Raw genomic sequence first — 14,618 nt, 5'->3', positions numbered from 1 at the left:
CACTTGTTCAACTATAATTCTGCCGTGCACGACAAACAAGGTGCACATGCTTGCTCATTGCCATCGAGCCAGAATAGACGAAACCGAAATACACCATTCCATATCGATGCTAGCATCATAAACCCAACTCTACCAACCTCTTTTCTCTCACCACCACCGACGTGCGTTAATATCATACTCTTTAACTCGAACAACGAATTTGCTCTTCGAGTTCAGAACAATGCAGGATTCTCATACTCAAATATAACCCTGCTGTCATTGTTTCTCATCTGACAGTTGGGATACACCATCACAACAAAGAAACCACTGTCACTAGATATTTTTGCTAAATTTTTTGAAGAAAAACAGTAGAAAAAGAAGAATTGAGATATTTTTGAGGAATACCAGCGGTTTCCTAATCCTTTTATAAGTAGTTATTTTTGTCCTATTCTATCTTGTTTACTGTGTAAACGTTTTTTACTCCCATGTATCTCGTTTACACTATAAAAGAGTTAAGTTTTGTCATATCTCGTTTACATGACTAAACAACTATTTCTCACGTATCACGTTTGTAAACGTGATACATTATCACATGTTCATGTTTTATCTCATTTACAAATAGTTAAACTTATCTCGTCTACAGTATAAACGAGATAAGACACTTTATGAAAATTGGTAAATATCCTCAAATTAACGTATATTCGTAATTTAAATATTTATTTTATTTATTTAAAAAAATCCTATGTTTCTACCTTATTCAATTAATAAAGTATTAATATCTTTTAAAAAAAATACATTTATGCTATATCTATTTATAATAAATTAATAATTAATAAAATTATTTTAATTGAGCTTTAGACGCACTTTTTATTTATTGTAGACTATTGGCCAATATGTATTTCTGAGTTAATACTAATTTTTTTTCTTTTTTATGTTAAAAATATTAGCCATATTCATTTGCGTTCTGTATATATTTGGTTCAGTGCTCCTCACTTAGCTTTTCTTTATCTTAGTTTAGCGTGATTTTCCTATTTATAAATAATCTTTTTATGTTGATATTCTTGTTCAACATAATTTATATATCATTTTAGAGTTTGAATATACTCCTCTATTTCAAAATATATTTTTTTTATACTCAACGGAACTTACACTCATATTTTAAAATATTTGTCACCTTTGTAAGACCCAGAACTTTGAAAAGTCTTAGTATGATCAAGTCTCAAATCATATTGTTATTTATAGCCTTAATTTCGGAAATCATTTTATTAAAGATAATTAAGGCAAGTTTTGATTTATTGAATTTGAGATAAGTTATGATTATTATCTAATTTTATAATTATCGGATTATTTTCTATATTTAGATTATAAAGTTGGCAGTTATGAAATAATAAGGAATTTATATGATTTGGATTAAATATTAATATTTTGAATATTACTACTACTGTTTTGTGAAAATAGAGAAAATAATTATATTATTCCTAATTTTTGGATTCAAGCATTTATTGAAAATAATTTATGAAATTGATGAGCAAATAGTATTTTTATACATTATTATTAATGGATTAGAATTTATTTCTAATTACTATAATATCCCTATTTTTATTCGAAATTACTAAAATTTCCCTAACCCTAATTTTTGAAAGAAAAACCCTAACCCTGAAAACCTGACCCGGTACCCGTTTCCCCTCCCTAAACCAGCAGCAGCAGCTGCTGCCCTCTAACCAAAACACACACACACAGCCGTAGCCTTCCCCCAATCCAACCAGCAGCAATAGCTGCGGAAATGGAAGAAAGAAAGAAATAGAGAGGGAAGGGAGAAACGAATCGGTGGAGGAGAAGAAGGAGAGGAGGGGAGGAAAGGGACCGCGCCGGCGTGCTGAACCTCACCGCCGCCGTCGCGCCATCGCCGAACCATGGAGGGAAAGGGAGTGTCGCGAGTCACCGTCCCTAAGCTGCAGCACCATGGAGCCATCCTGGTCGTGCCGCCTCTACTGTTCGTGCTACCATCGTCGACCAAGCTCGTCGTCGGTAGTCGCGTCGTTGCCGTCTCTGCCCAGCGCCGCCGCAGATGATGGGTCACCGAGAAATGCCACCGCTGCTGCTGTCGTCTTCGCAGCTTGAGTTGTTGCGATCGCTCCTCGCCGTGAAGCCCATCCACGAGCACCACTGTCAGCCTCGTGCTTTCGGGTGCCGTCGGTGGAGTCATGTCGGCCGGATCTGCTGCAAGAGATCGGGAAGGGAAGCGTTCCTCAGATGTCAAATGGAGCTCGGTAGGGGCTGTGCGCCGTCACTGAACTCGCACGCAGAGGGAGATGAGACGCGAGAGGGAGCCGTCGCGGGGTTGCTGTCGCACCGCGTGGCTGGGCTCGCCGTGGTGGGAGGTTGTCGCCACGAGTGTCGCTACCAGAGGAGGAAACTACGCCGCCATGATTGGCCACTGGAAAACCCCGCTGCCGTCGCCGGAAAACTCTGCCAGTAAGGGTTTTTGAATTCGGTCTTCATTCGTTTAAGATTTTGGAAGCTTTAACGTCTCTGTATGTGGGTTCCAGGCGCCATTGTCGGAGTCTGGTCGCCGCTGCTACTTGAGGTGGCTGCCGGGCTGCTGCCGAACCGGTTCAGAGATCGCCGTTGTTTTGGTTCAGCTGCTCCTTCATCGTTCGGTAAGCGTTTTTGAATTGAAAGTCCTTTTCTGTTATCATACGCTGAGGTTGTGGCACTAATTTCTATACGATTGAGTTTTGGTTGTCGTATGTTGCGATTAGAGTTGTTGAGACTGTTGCGAAAGTGGCTTGGAACCGAGGTTTTGGCTGCCGGGATTTTGATTGTTGATCTCAGGTCGAGGCGGAAGGGATTATGTGACGCGTTTGGGCTATGGAATTGTGTTTTGAGGTAGGGGCGCTTTCCAAAAACTATAGTTTATTATTGGAATTATTACATATGGGTACTGATGTGAGATGTTGTGTACTTGGTGATTGTATCTGTCTTATGTATCAATTGATTGACTCGAATGACTATGGTTGTTAGTTTGGCTGAATTGTTGTGTGGCTTGTGAAATGTAATGTTTGAAGTTGATTCTTTAAATATTTGAAATGAATTTAATCCGTTGAGGATTGGTTTGAATTGAGTCAATTATTTTGATGATGTGAAAGATAGAATGCTCTTGAAATTTAGCCTGGGTTGCTTTAATTGCTCTGGCTTTGATAAATGATTTATTGCTGAACCGATTCTTTAAAGCTTTATAAATGAGTTAAACCGGTTGATATTGAGTTGATTTTTGAAATGGTTTCCTTGAGGTATGCCATTGAGGCGACTGTTGGATTTAGCTTGCTTTTGAATTGATTTCTGGTTTGAGCTGTTGAAAAGGAATGAGAAACGGTTTAGTTGGGACCCGAAGCGGGTGGCAAAAGTCCAAGTTTTAGGGGAGGTGCTGCCGAAATTTCTATAAAATCCGAGTCTTTATTGAAATGTTGTCTGGAAAATGATGAGTTAAAGGCTTCTACTATTTTATTTGAATTATCGAGAAAAGGATGATTCAAGCTTTCGAAATGAATTAATAAAGAAGAAATTGTGATTTAGTCTTGCTTCTTACGAAAGGCATTGTATCTCTTTCAGGAGAAGGTTATTTAGATGAAACTTGTGTTTTAAAGCTGTTTGGATGTGAAAAGGGTTTATGCCTTTGAATTTGACTTGGGAGTTTCAATTAAAGAAGTTTCAATGACTTTGAAAGAACCTGAATGTCTATTGACAAGTTTCATTTTGAAATGTTTTGAGAAAGATTTTAAGTACTCTTTGAATTCTGAATTCTTGCAAGACTAAAACAATTTTGAACAGTTGAAACGTTCTAGAATTATCATGGGGGTTGAAGTTAGTTTTGCCTAAGTAAAGGAAACGGCTTTGAAAGAAGTGAATGATTACATGACTTGGTTTGGTTTAGATCCTATTTTCTTACTCAAATCAGAAAGCTAATGTTTTAATGATTTTAAATGAATTTGGCGAAATGAGTTATGTTATTCTCTCCTAAAGACTTGGGACTCTGCCGAGAAATTTTGTTATAAAATCCCATTGTGAAATGGGTGATTTTGATTGTTCCCAAATTAAATCTTTAACTTTCCATGGTTTTGGAAGTCTTGGAAAGAGGATGCCGAGAGCGGCTTTGTTTTAAAAAGGGAACTTACTTTGAGTAAATTTGGCTTATGAGCCTGAGATGATTTGAGAAATGAGATCTTTAAAGCCAAGGCTGAAAAGAGTTGAAATTTGATTTCAAAGTGTAATGGCTTGAGAAAAGTGATTTGAGGCTTAAATGCCGGTTTTATGAATTCGATGATGTTGAATGGTGAAAATGCTGTTTTGTTATGGGCCGGAATGGCTGTGTATGATTATGAGTAATGGCTGGTTCTGGATTGAACCGTGAGCCGGAATGGCTGTGTAAGATATTGATTTATGGCTGATTGCTGAATGAGTTATGGGCCGTATGGCTGACTATGAATTATGAACTTAAGCCGGATGGCTGAGATGGATGTTGATCCATGACTGGGACTGAATGAATATATGCTTGAGATACCTGGGTAGTAGCAAGGGTTGTGGTTCGTCCCACTTGCTCCAGGTCAGAGACTGTGACGCCTGGGTAGTAGCGGTAGTAATGGTGATTCCACTCGCTCCAGGTTGAGCTGTTAAACACCCGCCTGGGTAGTAGCCACAGTAGTGGTTATTCCACTGGCTCTGGGTTGAGCGGATAGTAGCAATGGGGTTGTAGCTCAAACCTACTTGCTCCGTGATGGGTGTTTCTGTCTATGGTTAGCTACCAGGACGTGTCGGATTGGCTATATAACTGACAGATGATATCATCAGCCACTAGGGACAGGCATGCATCATATGCATCTATGTGACATTGTTTGGGTGTGCATATTATACTTGGTGTGCCTATGTGATTAATTGCTAATTGTTCTGCTTGCAATAACTGTTTGTTTGTGCTTGCATCTTCCTATTTGTGTTTGCTACTGGGACTCTGTTGGACTGTGGTGATTGGTTGATGGTTGGATTGTTTGGGCCTAGGGCCGTGGTTGGAATGAGATGAACCGATGGTTGATTTCGGTTTTGTGTTTCTGGTTTGGAATAAAATATGAAAGGCTATTTTGTTTCAGCATAGATAAATCGTGTTGAAAGGCTTTTGAGTTTTTGAGAATTGAATGGTTCCTCTTTCAGAAAAGATTTCCGACTTTACTTTTATTGTAAACCGTTGTTTTTGAAAAGGAGGCATAAGACGGTTATTAATCACTGGTACGGTTTATACTCACGTATCCTATTACAGTAATTCCCAAAAACCCTCTACTGAGAACCCTTTCGAGGATGATGTTCTCACCCCCCTACATTTTTTCCCTTTCAGGATATGGGAGCAGAAGTTACGAAGAGCTTATTTAATTGTTGTTGTGATGCTCTGTATTGTTTTAGCTATGGTTTATTGTACCCTCGCCTTTATCTTGATATAATTTGTAAGAGGGATAGGAATTGTATTGGATTATGGTTGTAATATTACTTATATATATGTATGTATATATATATGGATGTACTCTTTATGAGTTTTGTAAGTTGTATGGTATTTATGGATGTATGATATCGGATGAAAGTATTTTTGGATCGGTATTGCGACTTAAAGTTTTAAACAGGCTCATATTTTAGTATTAAATAATATAAAAGTCGTCGTAATGTCCGAACTATCAGAGTCGCGCAGCCGGAAGTGTGAGCTTTGGTAGTTAGGGTGTTACATTATGGTATCAGAGCAGTTCTTCCTGTAGAGCCTAAGGAATGGACTAACTATGCTTCAGTTGCATACTCTGAGTGTTTGTCATGTATTAGGCCTTGTCGAATGACGAGAATTAGAGGTTTATGCACATGACGGTCTATCGATTAACGCTATTAGTCTTGCATTGCATACTTCCTGATATTAAGTTTGGCCGGCTTAATACTAGTGAATTATGTATATGAAAGAACTGATGGGTTATCATAGATGATATACGAGTTTCGAGTAAAGCGAATCGCGGGTTTTGGGAACGTTAGAAACTATTTCTCGAGGCTATTCAGTTGTGTATCTTGAATTCTGCTCGAGTCGACCTGTTCTTTCATGTCCTAACTTGAAGTTCTTGCTTGCTAATCCTTTTGAAAAGTAGTTTGATTCTTCAATTCTATTCCTCTATTCCTATGCATTCTTGTTTGATCTTAATTGCATATGCTTGTTTGCAATCCTTGTTACATCTATCTTTCTCTATTTGAGTTCTTCTTGATTCAGGTATTCTTTGAAATAGCTTTGAACTTGTCTTAATGCACTGTGCCTTTTAACTCCGGGTTCTGAGTCCATTCTTAGAGAAATTGTTGATTCAATGTTCCTCTTATTTGACAGTGAATTACAGACAATTTTGAGATTTTAATAAAGTTGCTGTTGGATAGATGTATACTTACCTATATATGAAACTTGAGATTTCTTATACAGTTTAACAACTATTTATTTCTAATGCCTCGTCTGTACTTTTACTGGTTTACGGAATTGCACTTACTTTAAATACAATTTGACTTTCTAGTAATTTTACTATAGTTCTAATGCACGTCTTCATTTGATTATGTATTTGGGGTATTTTTCAAAATTCTGGAAAGAAAGGGGATTTCTCGCTTTTATCCCGGTTGAGTTTCATTTGATAAACTTTACTTAATTCATTTTGATTTGAGTCTGATTTAGCATACTACATGGTTTATGCCATTGTTGTTCTTTTGAAAATGTTAGACTCATGGCTTTCTTCTTATAAACGAACTCATTCTCTCTTAAGCTTTCCATCTCCACGAATGTCATGCTTGACCTTGTTTTTAACTGATCTCTTACATCTTGTGAGCATTACTATTGATCTTGGTTTTTCCAACCTTGTGAATCTCATTCTTATGTGAGTTAGTTTGATTCGTTTCAAAATAGTGCATCGTTTATTCTCATTGTCTTTACAAGAGTTTTTAGTCAAAGATTTATCATTGAGAAATTACAAATGATTGAGTTGTCCTTTTCTATGACTTTTGTATTCTTTTGGATCAATTGAAAGCTTATTTGATGTCTCATGCCTAGTGGATCTTGTTTGAACTATTTTGGTTTAAGATCCTTTCTTGCAAGGCTTGACTCATTTTTAGTACATCTTGAACTTCTTGAATGTTCTTCTGAGAGGGTGATCTCAAGAACGCTTTTTGGAGTCTTGTTTTGAACCTTTTAAAGGAATTTTGAATTCTCTTTGAAGAAATATTAAACGGAATTTATTTTCTGTTGCTTGATTGGGATTGAAACCATTGTCCAATTTCGACAAAATTAATTTAAAGTTGGCATGCACTATTTTAAATGAGGTTTTGAAAAGTTTCCTTGTTTAATGGAAACATGTTCGTTTGTAACGCACCACTTGTCTCCTTACCAAATTGTAAGCAAAAAATTTTTACCTCGGAGTTTCTTTTCTAAAAAGATTTTAACTTCCTCTTTCGTCCTTGCTATGAATGTTATACACGCTTGTTTGAATATGAACTTTGAGAATTTTTGAACAAGCATTTGATTTCTTTTCTGAGTTTTATGATTGCCTTTGTTTAAGTTGTGCACCTAATTATCTTTCTAAAATATTTGAGAAAATATTTTAGCTTTTAGCCAAACTTGTGTGCACCTTGTTTTTAAAATTCTACATGATCTGTTTCAACATAAAATTGTATTACAGCAAGGCCACGTTATTGCTTTTGTTATTCTCTGGGAGGATGTTTGTTACTTAACTTTTCTTCTAAATTGCGAAGTGGTTTTTCCGCAAGTTTTGGTTCCTTTATGAACAATGTATTCGGAAGTACCTTTAATCGTGCTCTTGAGTTCTGTGAGCTTTGTCTTGGGTCTGAAATGTTCTCTTCTGTAAACCTCGTGCTTCCTCGACTCAGCTTGAGTTTGTTTCAAACTGATGCGCTGGTTTTCTTCTTATTGATCCTATTGAACTTCTTTGATCTAAGGGTTATCTTTGAAGTTGTCAATTGAATTGTGTCTAGCAAACTTCATTGCTTGAGCATCCTTGTTTATCTGGAATTGGATATATTCTTTCAAATCTATGAGTATTGTCTTTGGCATTTGTCTCTCCTTTCTAAGATCTCGTATTCTTCTGAGTAGACTCGAGAATTGTTTTGATATCACGTGCGATCTATAGATATAGTAACGTGATGCGTTAGTTCTTTAAGACGTGATGTGTGCATACGAAAGTTGAAGCGGTAGGTGTGCAACGTTAAGAGTTGTGGGTGTTTTGTTCCTTGCGAACGGGTTTGCGGTCATTAGGCTTATGATCGGATATGGGGATTGTTAAGTGCCTGATGAGGTTGGAATGTTGAATCCCTGAGGCTGATATGAGATTAGTGTGCGGATGTTAAGCACGTTGTTTTAACCCCATCCTGTTTTATAGCCTTTGATGCTTTGCCCTACTATCACATGATTGACCCATGTTATCTTTTACATCGAGCCTACCTTGTAATGTTTGCTTTGCAATCACACTCCTACCTTTGCACCATTATGCATATGACGATCAAAGTATTTGAAAATCGTATATATATGATTATATTTTGAGATATTTTTGCTTCTTCCTTAAATGTGTTCAAGGGTGAACTATTATGGAATTTCTTTCATTTTGTATCAATTTTCGAGGGCGAAATTTTTATAAGGTGGGTAGAATGTAAGACCCAGAACCTTGAAAAGTCTTATTATGATCAAGTCTCAAATCATATTGTTATTTATAGCCTTAATTTCGGAAATCATTTTATTAAAGATAATTAAGGCAAGTTTTGATTTATTGAATTTGAGATAAGTTATGATTATTATCCAATTTTATAATTATCGGATTATTTTCTATATTTAGATTATAAAGTTGGCAGTTATGAAATAATAAGGAATTTATATGATTTGGATTAAATATTAATATTTTGAATATTACTACTACTGTTTTGTGAAAATAGAGAAAATAATTATATTATTCCTAATTTTTGGATTCAAGCATTTATTGAAAATAATTTATGAAATTGATGAGCAAATAGTATTTTTATACATTATTATTAATGGATTAGAATTTATTTCTAATTACTATAATATCCCTATTTTTATTCAAAATTACTAAAATGTCCCTAACCCTAATTTTTGAAAGAAAAACCCTAACCCTGAAAACCTGACCCGGTACCCGTTTCCCCTCCCTAAACCAGCAGCAGCAGCTGCTGCCCTCTAACCAAAACACACACACACAGCCGCAGCCTTCCCCCAATCCAACCAGCAGCAATAGCTGCGGAAATAGAAGAAAGAAAGAAATAGAGAGGGAAGGGAGAAACAGATCGGTGGAGGAGAAGAAGGAGAGGAGGGGAGGAAAGGGACCGCACCGGCGTGCTGAACCTCACCGCCGCCATCGCGCCATCGCCGAACCATGGAGGGAAAGGGAGTGTCGCGAGTCACCGTCCCTAAGCTGCAGCACCATGGAGCCATCCTGGTCGTGCCGCCTCTGCTGTTCATGCTACCATCGTCGACCAAGCTCGTCACCGGTAGTCGCGTCGTTGCCATCTCTGCCCAGCGCCGCCGCAGATGATGGGTCATCGAGAAATGCCACCGCTGCCGTCGCTGGAAAACTCTGCCGGTAAGGGTTTTTGAATTCGGTCTTCATTCGTTTAAGATTTTGGAAGCTTTAACGTCTCTGTATGTGGGTTCCAGGCGCCATTGTCGGAGTCCGGTCGCCGCTGCTACTTGAGGTGGCTGCCGGGCTGCTGCCGAACCGGTTCAGAGATCGCCGCTGTTTCGGTTCAGCTGCTCCTTCTTCGTTCGGTAAGCGTTTTTGATTTGAAAGTCCTTTTCTGTTATCATACGCTGAGGTTGTGGAACTAATTGCTATACGATTGAGTTTTGGTTGTCGTATGTTGCGATTAGAGTTGTTGAGACTGTTGCGAAAGTGGCTTGGAACCGAGGTTTTGGCTGCCGGGATTTTGATTGTTGATCTCGGGTCGAGGCGGAAGGGATTATGTGACGCGTTTGGGCTATGGAATTGCGTTTTGAGGTAGGGGCGTTTGGGCTATGGAATTACATATGGGTACTGATGTGAGATATTGTGTACTTGGTGATTGTATCTTCCTTATGTATCAATTGATTGACTCGAATGACTATGGATGTTGGTTTGGCTGAATTGTTGTGTGGCTTGTGAAATGTAATGTTTGAAGTTGATTCTTTAAATATTTGAAATGAGTTTAATCCGTTGAGGATTAGTTTGAATTGAGTCAATTATTTTGATGATGTGAAAGATAGAATGCTCTTGAAATTCAGCCTGGGTTGCTTTAATTGCTCTGGCTTTGATAAATGATTTATTGTTGAACCGATTCTTTAAAGCTTTATAAATGAGTTAAACCGGTTGATATTGAGTTGATTTTTGAAATGGTTTCCTTGAGGTATGCCATTGAGGCGACTGTTGGATTTAGCTTGATTTTGAATTGATTTCTGGTTTGAGCTGTTGAAAAGGAATGAGAAACGGTTTAGTTGGGACCCGAACCGGGTGGCAAAAGTCCAAGTTTTAGGGGAGGTGCTGCCGAAATTTCTATAAAATCCGAGTCTTTATTGAAATGTTGTCTGGAAAATGATGAGTTAAAGACTTCTACTATTTTATTTGAATTATCGAGAAAAGGATGATTCAAGCTTTCGAAATGAATTAATAAAGAGGAAATTGTGATTTAGTCTTGCTTCTTAAGAAAGGCATTGTATCTCTTTCAGGAGAAGGTTATTTAGTTGAAACTTGTGTTTTAAAGCTGTTTGGATGTGAAAAGGGTTTATGCCTTTGAATTTGACTTGGGGGTTTCAATTAAAGAAGTTTCAATGACTTTGAAAGAACCTGAATGTCTATTGACAAGTTTCATTTTAAAATGTTTTGAGAAAGGTTTTAAGTACTATTTGAATTCTGAATTCTTGCAAGACTAAAACAATTTTGAACAGTTGAAACGTTCTAGAATTATCATGGGGGTTGAAGTTGGTTTTGCCTAAGTAAAGGAAACGGCTTTGAAAGAAGTGAATGATTACATGACTCGGTTTGGTTTAGATCCTATTTTCTTACTCAAATCAGAAAGCCAATGTTTTAATGATTTTAAATGAATTTGGCGAAATGAGTTATGTTATTCTCCCCTAAAGACTTGGGACTCTGCCGAGAAATTTTGTTATAAAATCCCATTGTGAAATGGGTGATTTTGATTGTTCCCAAATTAAATCTTTAACTTTCCATGGTTTTGGAAGTCTTGGAAAGAGGATGCCGAGAGCGGCTTTGTTTTAAAAAGGGAACTTACTTTGAGTAAATTTGGCTTATGAGCCTGAGATGATTTGAGAAATGAGATCTTTAAAGCCAAGGCTGAAAAGAGTTGAAATTTGATTTCAAAGTGAAATGGCTTGAGAAAAGTGATTTGAGGCTTAAATGCCGGTTTTATGAATTCGATGATGTTGAATGGTGAAAGTGCTGTTTTGTTATGGGCCGGAATGGCTGTGTATGATTATGAATAATGGCTGGTTCTGGATTGAACCGTGAGCCGGAATGGCTGTGTAAGATATTGATTTATGGCTGATTGCTGAATGAGTTATGGGCCGTATAACTGACTATGAATTATGAACTTAAGCCGGATGGCTGAGATGGATGTTGATCCATGACTGGGACTGAATGAATATATGCTTGAGATACCTGGGTAGTAGCAAGGGTTGTGGTTCATCCCACTTGCTCCAGGTCAGAGACTGTGACGCCTGGGTAGTAGCGGTAGTAGTGGTGATTCCACTCGCTCCAGGTTGAGCTGTTAAACACCCGCCTGGGTAGTAGCCACAGTAGTGGTTATTCCACTGGCTCTGGGTTGAGCCGGTAGTAGCAATAGGGTTGTAGCTCAAACCTACTTGCTCCGTGATGGGTGTTTCTGTCTATGGTTAGCTACCAGGACGTGTCGGGTTGGCTATATAACCGACAGATGATATCATCAGCCACTAGGGACAGGCATGCATCATATGCATCTATGTGACATTGTTTGGGTGTGCATATTATACTTGGTATGCCTATGTGATTAATTGCTAATTGTTCTACTTGCAATAACTGTTTGTTTGTGCTTGCATCTTCCTATTTGTGTTTGCTACTGGGACTCTGTTGGACTGTGGTGATTGGTTGATGGTTGGATTGTTTGGGCCTAGGGCCGTGGTTGGAATGAGATGAACCGATGGTTGATTTCGATTTTGTGTTTCTGGTTTGGAATAAAATATGAAAGGCTATTTTGTTTCAGCATAGATAAATCGTGTTGAAAGGCTTTTGAGTTTCTGAGAATTGAATGGTTCCTCTTTCAGAAAAGATTTCCGACTTTACTTTTATTGTAAACCGTTGTTTTTGAAAAGGAGGCATAAGACAGTTATTAATCACTGGTACGGTTTATACTCACGTATCCTATTACAGTAATTCCCAAAAACCCTCTACTGAGAACCCTTTCGAGGATGATGTTCTCACCCCCCTACATTTTTTCCCTTTCAGGATATGGGCGCAGAAGTTACGAAGAGCTTATTTAATTGTTGTTGTGATGTTCTGTATTGTTTTAGCTATGGTTTATTGTACCCTCGCCTTTATCTTGATATAATTTGTAAGAGGGATAGGAATTGTATTGGATTATGGTTGTAATATTACTTTTATATATGTATGTATATATATATGGATGTACTCTTTATGAGTTTTGTAAGTTGTATGGTATTTATGGATGTATGATATCGGATGAAAGTATTTTTGGATCGGTATTGCGACTTAAAGTTTTAAACAGGCTCATATTTTAGTATTAAATAATATAAAAGTCGTCGTAATGTCCGAACTATCAGAGTCGCGCAGCCGGAAGTGTGAGCTTTGGTAGTTAGGGTGTTACAACCTTAGAGTATTTTTGTAAACCCTGAGAAAATAATAAATAGTTAGCGAATAAATTAATTATTAACCAAAGTGATTAGAAAATGGGATTTGATAGTTTAATGTGATAGAGAAAATTAAAACGAGAATTTCGATACTAATTTTAAAGAATTTCAATACTAGTTTTGTAACTCCAGATTTCTATTTTCATTTCTTTAGTATAAATATTGTTAGTAGGCCTAGTCATAGAATGAAGTTAGGAAATTGTGATAACTTGATGGTGAAGAAAGATTTGTTTAAAAGGTAATAAGTGATTAGAGGAGATGGTATTTGATTGATAAAGATGAGAAAAATGGTATAAGAGGTAATTGAGAGAGTAAAGTGACATTAATAATGATGAGATGAGACATGAATCTTAATGATGTTGAATAATTGAGAATGATGAGATGAGACGTGAATCACTGTGAGATCGGAAATGATAAATTGTAAGAAACGATTGAATAACTTGAGTTTGGGGCGTTGCCCTCCCCATGTCAGTCAGGATTTTTTCCGTGGTTATTATTGAGCTGGGGTGTTGTTTTCCCATGTCAACCTGGGATTCGTCCCATGGATAACATTCAGCTTGGGATATTGTCTTCCCCATATTAACTTGGGGTATTGTTTTCCCCATGTCAGCTTGGGATTCGTCCCATGGATATTATTAAGCTTGTGGGCATTCTTTTTCCCATGTCAGCTTGGGGATTCTCCCCATGGTCTATTTTTGAGCTTGAGAACATGTCGGGATGGCTACGTAACCGACAGTTGATACCAACGACCATAGGATAGGCATGCATCATATGCATTTGTATGTATAGCTTGTTTGTGCATTAATTGAGATTGCCTAATTGATTATAATATGCTAATTGTCATAATTGATATCTGTATTCTACCTGTGCTTGCTTTGTCTGCTTGTCTGTCTTTGTAATTACCGGAGATGGGGGAACGGAGGAAAGGCGGAGAGATTGAGGATTCTATTTAAGTTCCAGCTAGATTTAAGGAGGTGATTTAGTTGAGAAAGCCTTAGAGAACCACCCTGATTTATGGTGTCTGTTTAGTTCTTTAAGTTTTATAATATGAGTGTCGGCATTGTAGGATTGCCTCTGGCATTCCCAGGACCTTATATATTATGTGCATGTCACCTTTATCATGCTGAGAACCTCTGGTTCTCACCCCATACTGTGTTGTGTTTTTCAGATGCAGGTCGAGAGACTGCTCGTTAGGCATCTGGACTTCTGAAGCAGAGTAGTTCCTGGGTTTATTTTGACATATAGCTTATGTATATACATATACTTTAACTCTCTCCGATTGACTTGTTATTTTGTTCCTCTTAGAGGCTAATGGAGAGCTAGGATTTTATTTATGTATTTTGGGCTTTGGGATATGTATATATGTATGTAAATATTCTCCGGCCAGCCTTGGCTTCGCAGGCTGAGTTAGGAGCTTGTTATTTTGTATCTTCTTGGCTCTCTACCCCTAGTTTCTGTTATATTATGTTCGTTGACTGTCGGTTTCTTCGCACGCAAGTAACCACGTTCCTGAGCGTTGCGTTATTTATTTTCACAAATTTTGTTTGACCAATCCTTCAAGGCTCCTAGTATACTACATTCTTTCGACTATTATATATATTTATATCCTATCTTAGAGGTCGTAGCACCTCGCCACCTCTGTTTTACATCCTAAGTGTAAAACTCTATGTGGTAGGGT

At 37.6% G+C, this 14,618-nt stretch overlaps 1 protein-coding gene across 1 annotated transcript; it reads left to right on the top strand.

The window, feature by feature from the left end:
• The first annotated feature begins 2,291 nt into the window (after positions 1–2,291).
• Positions 2,292–12,621, top strand: LOC148562912 (uncharacterized). Its single transcript, XM_088491059.1, has 4 exons — positions 2,292–2,454; positions 9,704–9,814; positions 9,917–10,043; positions 12,519–12,621. The coding sequence occupies exons 1-4, from the start codon at positions 2,292–2,294 to the stop codon at positions 12,619–12,621; spliced, it is 504 nt and encodes a 167-aa protein (XP_088347185.1).
• The last annotated feature ends 1,997 nt before the right edge of the window (positions 12,622–14,618 follow it).

This window comes from Arachis ipaensis, chromosome B6 (assembly GCF_059453495.1).
Source record: "Arachis ipaensis isolate K30076 ecotype BB chromosome B6, ASM5945349v1, whole genome shotgun sequence".
In the NCBI taxonomy this organism is placed as follows: Eukaryota; Viridiplantae; Streptophyta; class Magnoliopsida; order Fabales; family Fabaceae; genus Arachis; species Arachis ipaensis.
The sequence above is the reverse complement of the archived record's forward strand: the minus strand, read 5'-3'. Positions and strand labels throughout refer to the sequence as shown.

Excerpts from the sequence above, each read along its gene's own strand:
- LOC148562912 (XM_088491059.1), top strand. The coding sequence starts at position 2,292 with ATGAGACGCGAGAGGGAGCCGTCGCGGGGTTGCTGTCGCACCGCGTGG. Across the intron at positions 2,455-9,703 it reads GTCGCCGGAAAACTCTGCCA|GCGCCATTGTCGGAGTCCGG; the intron begins GTAAGGGTTTTT and ends TGTGGGTTCCAG. Across the intron at positions 9,815-9,916 it reads AGCTGCTCCTTCTTCGTTCG|AGTTGTTGAGACTGTTGCGA; the intron begins GTAAGCGTTTTT and ends TGTTGCGATTAG.